We start from the raw sequence: 6,740 nt of genomic DNA on the forward strand, positions 1-6,740 counted from the left end.
GATAAGCAAGTGGCGCGAAACGGGTCTGGGAGAAGAAGGAAGCTGAAACAAGCCCCATTGCGAGCTCTCATTTTTCACAGTAGAGTTTGTGAATGGAGGGCTACGCTGCAGTGATGCTGGATGCATCTCCATTTAACTCACACTGTAAGTGCAACGCCGCTACTTCCCCATTTACAAAACTCCCACCGGTAATGAAAACAGCAAGACCGTGTATAAATAGAAGAGTCCGTTAGACAGCAATAACAGCGGGTAGCCATTCTCAACGGACCAAACTACACAGTGGAGCTTGCATGCACTTATTTTGAACAGTAAGGCTTGTCAAGTAGGGGGTTAGTAGATGACTGGACTGTGTTTGTTTTAAACTATTATAATTGTCTACATGTACCCTCAGGCAATGGCATCATTTAATCCACTAGCAAGTTTTCCAAATAATTAAATAAATGCATGGGTCTATAGGTCTAATTATTATTATTATTATTATTATTATTATTGATCAGTCTCATGGCTGTTTAGGCGGTTTAAAATCTTTCATAATAACATGCTGTCACACCCCCGCATTGTATTCGGAACCGCAGTTTATCGCTTAATCAGTTTAAGAGAAATGATTTAAATCTTGGGGTTGTGATGGGCAATACGATAGAGGTAGTTGCAGGCTATATTTGCAATAACTGAACTCCTGTTATGAATGAGGTTATTTCAGAGTAGTGTATGTCTCAATGTGCACCAGTAACCGCACACCAGCTTCAGTCTCCACACTTGTCTGTGTTTACCAGCAATTAAGAGATACACAGAAAAACAGCACAGCGCAGAAATGAAACAGACTGATCTAACTTCTGCACAACTGAATTTCAGTCCATGCGTCTACTCTTTCTCGCGGGTGCATTTTATCGAGTACCTGTATCGCCAGCCGTTTTTCCTCTCTGGCAATACAAAACAACCATTAATAAAGACCGTTAGACAAACAAACTAAACTCCCCTCCCACCCTGCATGTAACTCGAGAGGCCCCCTCTTCAAATCTTACAGATCTGTTTTGGGGAATTGCACTCCTTGTTATCAAACTGCAAAAAAAAGAGACCACACTCCGTTCACGTGTCCAGGGGTTGTCACCGGCTCACGTGCGCAGTGCTCACACTGGGTCGAGGTATGCATGTTTACGTGATGTTTTCTTAATCCAGTAAAAAAAAAAAAAGGATGCAATTTCCCTGTAAAAACTTAAAATCAAGATTGAGACATGAAGACGGTCTATCTACAGTATACACATCAAGCGCAACTGGAATCCGCACGGCTGAATCGTGTAGTGTCTGGAATACTAACTCGAGCAAAAACAATGTTTTTAAAAATGTGCAAAAACAGAACGGAAAAACAATGCACGTCCCCTGTAATATGCATCTACAGAAAGGTAGAGCCCTAACAAAAAGTATTCCCGCACAGTAAAGCAGTGCAAGCACGGTAAAGCACAGTGTAAGCACGGTAAAGCACAGTGTAAGCACGGTAAAGCACAGTGTAAGCACGGTAAAGCACAGCGTAAGCACGGTAAAGCACAGCGTAAGCACGGTAAAGCACAGCGTAAGCACGGTAAAGCACAGTGTAAGCACGGTAAAGCACAGCGTAAGCACGGTAAAGCACAGTGTAAGCATGGTAAAGCACAGCGAAAGCACGGTAAAGCACAGTGTAAGCATGGTAAAGCACAGTGTAAGCATGGTAAAGCACAGCGTAAGCATGGTAAAGCACAGCGAAAGCACGGTAAAGCACAGCGAAAGCACGGTAAAGCACAGTGTAAGCATGGTAAAGCACAGCGAAAGCACGGTAAAGCACAGCATATGCATGGTAAAGCACAGAGAAGTCTAGTGCAAACACATAGCGTTCTGTTCATGGCGTTAAAGCTTGCAGGAAAGCAACAGGTGCATCTATTATTACAGATGTAATAAAAACAAACGTTGCAGTATTTCTGTTTTCAATGCACGTTTTACACTGTCCTGCACCCAGAATCTCGCCCGTCTCGCGCTCACACACACTTTCACTCACGTGAGCTCGGTTTCCAAGAACCCGCCTACTTTTTTCTGAGAAAGCCAAAAGCCGGTAGATGTATTCATGCGCGGAACTACTTGCTGATATTTTTTTACTTTTTTGCAAAATCCCCAACAACCCCAAACGTTTTGGAGAACTCGAGTAAGTCCTTTACGGACAGCCGTGTCGAGCTCGTTAAACAGAGCCACAAAGACAGCGCCTCGCAGCTTTCCGTTTGCAGAAGACGTTTTGGCGCGAGTCTGCGGTGTGGAAGGATCTCGGGGTCTGACGGCTCTATAAATGAAACGCTCCCCACATCACACCCACCAGTGCTCCCAGTGCAGAGAGTGGAGGCGTGCAGCTCTGCCATTTCCCGGTGCAGAGAGTGGAGGCGTGCAGCTCTGCCGTTCCCCGGTGCAGAGAGTGGAGGCGTGCAGCTCTGCCGTTCCCCGGTGCAGAGAGTGGAGGCGTGCAGCTCTGCCATTCCCCGGTGCAGAGAGTGGAGGCGTGCAGCTCTGCCGTTCCCCGGTGCAGAGAGTGGAGGCGTGCAGCTCTGCCATTCCCCGGTGCAGAGAGTGGAGGCGTGCAGCTCTGCCGTTCCCCGGTGCAGAGAGTGGAGGCGTGCAGCTCTGCCATTCCCCGGTGCAGAGAGTGGAGGCGTGCAGCTCTGCCATTCCCCGGTGCAGAGAGTGGAGGCGTGCAGCTCTGCCATTCCCCGGTGCAGAGAGTGGAGGCGTGCAGCTCTGCCGTTCCCCGGTGCAGAGAGTGGAGGCGTGCAGCTCTGCCGTTCCCCGGTGCAGAGAGTGGAGGCGTGCAGCTCTGCCGTTCCCCGGTGCAGAGAGTGGAGGCGTGCAGCTCTGCCATTCCTCGGTGCAGCAGTGAGCGCTCGCTTGCAGGGCTGCCTCTTCTCAGCTGAAAGCGATTTCTTGTCTCCTGCTTGCCAGCGTTGCAAAAAGGTAAGGGCTTGGTTTGATTTTATTATTACGGTTATTTCAGTATTACTTCTTCAAGCTCTTCTCTAAGCTTGTCTGTACTGTGCGTGCTCTGTGAAATATTAGTTTCATGTGTCGACTGTCTGACATGTATTTTTTGTAATAAAAATGTTGTTGTCCCGGTTGGGGAGGGGGTGGAAAGGAAGGCAGAAGCGGAACCGGCATTTTCTGCCCAGCCGGCATTCCTGTTTTTCCGCCTTGCTTTCTTGCACGGGGTGTGTGACACATGCCCAAAGATGGCAGTGCTGTGATGGCACCACAGCTACACACACATTGTGTATATACATGTATAATTGTGGAACTTTTTTTTGTTTTCTTAATTAAAAAGTACCTGAAGTAGTTAAATGTTTGTTGCAGTGATTAATCCTCGGGTATTCTCAGATCTAGCGGCGCTGCCTTCCTCGGATGCGGTCAGTGAGTCACACTCCAGTCTTTAGTTCCCGGGTGACTCGCTAGATCAGATTTTTTTTTTGGCAGCAAATGAATTGCAGGGTTTTGTATTGCAATGTTTAACCTGGAACAGCTCGTCGTGAGTGGCAGTAGAGAGCGCCTGTTTCTCGTAGCCTCTGGTTAGAGAAGCGTCCTGTGAGTTCTCTTGGAAATCCAGCAGTGAACGTGAAGCGATGTATTGCCCCTCTGCAGACTGGTGTGTGTGCTTTGCATTACAGTACTGTTTGGGTATGTGTCTCGTTGCGTTATTACCGTACTTGAATGAATGTATAGATTTTCTTTGTTAATGACGTATTGGTTCTTAGATTCTGTTACGCACCCCTGCAACTTTCCAGCTGTTCCAATGGGAGCGTGAAGGGGGAGGAGTGAGGTAATAGAACTGATTTGCATCCCCCGCCCCGGTAGGCGGGGCGTGCTGAGTGTAAACACGTGTCGCTGGCTTCCAGCTCACATTGCTTACAGGAGCTCTTGGTCGTGTCTCTGCACTTGAAACCAGAGGGACTTTGCTTAGGGCAGTGCAGTTATTCGAACCTTTCAGCTGGACGCGCTGAACTGCTCAGAAATAAACTCCTAACAAGCTTCCCTCCGTGTTTGAAATATTATTATTTTTTTTTTTTTTTGCAGTGTTTGACTCGCCAGCATGCCTCAAAGCTTTTCCCCTTGTCGGGAATGGGACTATGAAGCAGAGCCTCTGCTTTTTGACGAGGAGTTTTGCCAGAACTTGATGAAAGACCTGGAGATGATCCCCACGCCCCCGCAGTCCCCGCCCACCAAACCAGGCTTCTCAGAGTCCCTCTCCAGCCTCTTCCCATCCAACCTGGACCAGCTGGAGTTTGTGTCCGAGATGCTTTTTGAAGATCAGGACTTCATTCACCAGGATTTCTACTGGGGCAGTGACTTGATCAACAGCAGCAGCGGCACCAATAAAAACCAGCAGCCAGTGGTCTCAGCTGATTGCCTGTGGAGCAGCGACGCTGGGAAGAGCGCTCATGAGAAGCTGCCCTCGGTCCTGTCCAGCAGCCCGCTGCTGTCTGATATAGACACAAACATTTTCCAGGACATTGCTGCCACCACGTTGGATTGTCACAGTGCCATCCTGGACTGCCAGCAGCTGGGCACAGAGCTGCAGGACAACTTGGAGCAGAGTTCATCAGAGTACGACAGCTCCCTCTCCACGGGGAGCGTGTCCAGCAGCGACTCTGGTGAGTTCACTTGTACTATTATCATTGAGGAGATGGGTTAAGTGTTGCAGTCCTGTAGACCTTCAGTTTGATTTATTGTAGAATGCTACACACCAACACACATTGAAATAGCAGTCTGCATATGGCACATAGTCACCTTGTTAGCTCTGCACACTCCTCTCCTGCACACAGTGAAAGGCAAGAAGTGTGTCCATGCAGTTTCGATATAACAGTATTAAATGCTGTACCATCCATATATACTCCTGCTGAAGGTTTTTCTTTCATGCCAGACTTTAAATGTTTCTTTCTTTTAATTGTGCTCATAGAAGAGGAAGAAATCGATGTTGTCACAATAGAGAAGTGGAAGTCCTCCAAGAGGAGAGTGTGCACGACGCCGTGCAGGAGATCAGAAACCAGGTTCCAGACTCGTGCCGCGATCAAGAGGTGTCACCTGGAGATCCAGCTCCAGCACAACTATGCAGCGCCCTGCCCCTCCCCCACGAAAGCAGAGCAAATGCATCACAAGCGCAGCAAGCGAGACCATGCCCCCAAACACTGCTTCAGCAGCAAGGGTGGGAGCTCCGGCATGGCCAAGCCTTCCTCAGACATGGAGGAGGAGGAGAGGCGGAGGACGCACAACGTCATGGAGAGGCAGAGGAGGAACGAGCTGAAGAACTGCTTCGTCAGGCTGCGGGACAACGTCCCCGAGCTATCCAACAATGACAAAGCCTCCAAGGTGGTCATCCTCAAAAAGGCCAGCGAGTGCATCCGGGGGCTGGAGGATGAGAAACTGAAACTCTCATCCAAGAAAGACAGGCTGAGAAACCAGCAGGAACGTCTGAGAAGCAGGCTGGAGCAGCTGAGACGAGGAAAGTGAAGAGTCGATGCAGCGGTCTGGGGCTGAACTTTAACACCACGCCGCGGGGCTCCTCCGCTGGCAGCACAAGTGTGCCCTGTCTTCAAAATAGAGACTGAACTTGACACATCATTCGCTGTCACCATTCTGTTCAGCTTGAACCACTGTTAGCAACTGTTCAGGTTCCTTGCATGTATGAGGGCCTCGACATCATAACCTGTAAGATGTTGTTTTATAAGGAGAACGTAGAGGTTGGGCAATTCTACATATAGATTGCCAATGTTAAGACATCTTTAAAGGGTTAGCCATTGTTTTGATGGCTTGTTTTTTGTTTTGTAAATGTATGCAAATCAATATTACTCGTTTTAGAGTACAAACTGCCCATATTAACTGAATGATGTCAGCTGAGTGGCTGGTCTGCCCCTCTTACACAGCATGTGTTCACTTGTGCCTTTTGAAAAGCTAATTTAGTTTTGTTGGTTTTTTTGTAGTTTTTCTCCTATACTGTTCTGCATGTTTGTTTTGGGCTGGAACCCAGGTTTAAAGGTTTGTCAGGTTTTCATCCTTGCTAGTTATTCGTTGCACGTTGCTTTTTGAAGCTTACCTGGTGTTTTGAGGTACGGGTTCACATGCAATTGTATGTTTAGCTGTTTGAAATTTGTCAGGTTCTTTACCAGCGTTCTCTTTCCATATTCAAGGATCCTGTTTTGTCCCAATTTATATTAAGTAGCCCATGCTGTATAGCCGTTAGTCCTAACTTGCTAGGTATATTAATGACACCTGTAAATAGTCTTATCTAAAGTGCATATTCACACCTGTTTTGATCAAACTGTAATGTCAATTTTTTTGTCTACCTCAATCAATAAGTGTTCTTGGATATGGAAAGTGCCTTTCTTTTTACTGTCTTTTGAAATAAACTTAAGAATATTTGCAATTCAGACTTGTTCTATATTTTGTATAAAGCTGTTCTTTTATAGAAGTCAATGTGGATAATTTATTTTTTTCTCCATGGACTGGTTTATCTGTAAACGACCATGTGAATTAAATTATTTTACAGTGAACAGGAGTTTTGATTTTTTTTTTTTTTTGCTTATTGCAACTGTTCATCTTCTCTTCCGTTAAGGAAGCGTGAATTATTTGCTTGTATTTGTCAAACTGTTTAAAAATATATTATATATAAATAATAAAACTTATTCTTGGATAATAAGAGCACAAGAACATTGCATTTCCAACATGAATCCTAACGGCTGATT

At 46.6% G+C, this 6,740-nt stretch overlaps 1 protein-coding gene across 1 annotated transcript; it reads left to right on the forward strand.

Moving 5' to 3' along the window:
* Positions 1-2,694: 2,694 nt before the first annotated feature.
* LOC121298159 (transcriptional regulator Myc-B-like) lies at positions 2,695-6,421 on the forward strand. The gene is made up of 3 exons (XM_041225059.1): positions 2,695-2,964; positions 4,075-4,652; positions 4,958-6,421. Exons 2-3 carry the CDS (start codon positions 4,091-4,093, stop codon positions 5,506-5,508), a joined length of 1,113 nt encoding a protein of 370 aa, XP_041080993.1. The 5' UTR covers positions 2,695-2,964; positions 4,075-4,090; the 3' UTR covers positions 5,509-6,421.
* Positions 6,422-6,740: the final 319 nt, after the last annotated feature.

Source organism: Polyodon spathula, chromosome 23 (assembly GCF_017654505.1).
Source record: "Polyodon spathula isolate WHYD16114869_AA chromosome 23, ASM1765450v1, whole genome shotgun sequence".
Classification (NCBI taxonomy): domain Eukaryota; kingdom Metazoa; phylum Chordata; class Actinopteri; order Acipenseriformes; family Polyodontidae; genus Polyodon; species Polyodon spathula.

Excerpts from the sequence above, each read along its gene's own strand:
- LOC121298159 (XM_041225059.1), top strand. The coding sequence starts at position 4,091 with ATGCCTCAAAGCTTTTCCCCTTGTCGGGAATGGGACTATGAAGCAGAG. Across the intron at positions 4,653-4,957 it reads CGTGTCCAGCAGCGACTCTG|AAGAGGAAGAAATCGATGTT; the intron begins GTGAGTTCACTT and ends TTGTGCTCATAG.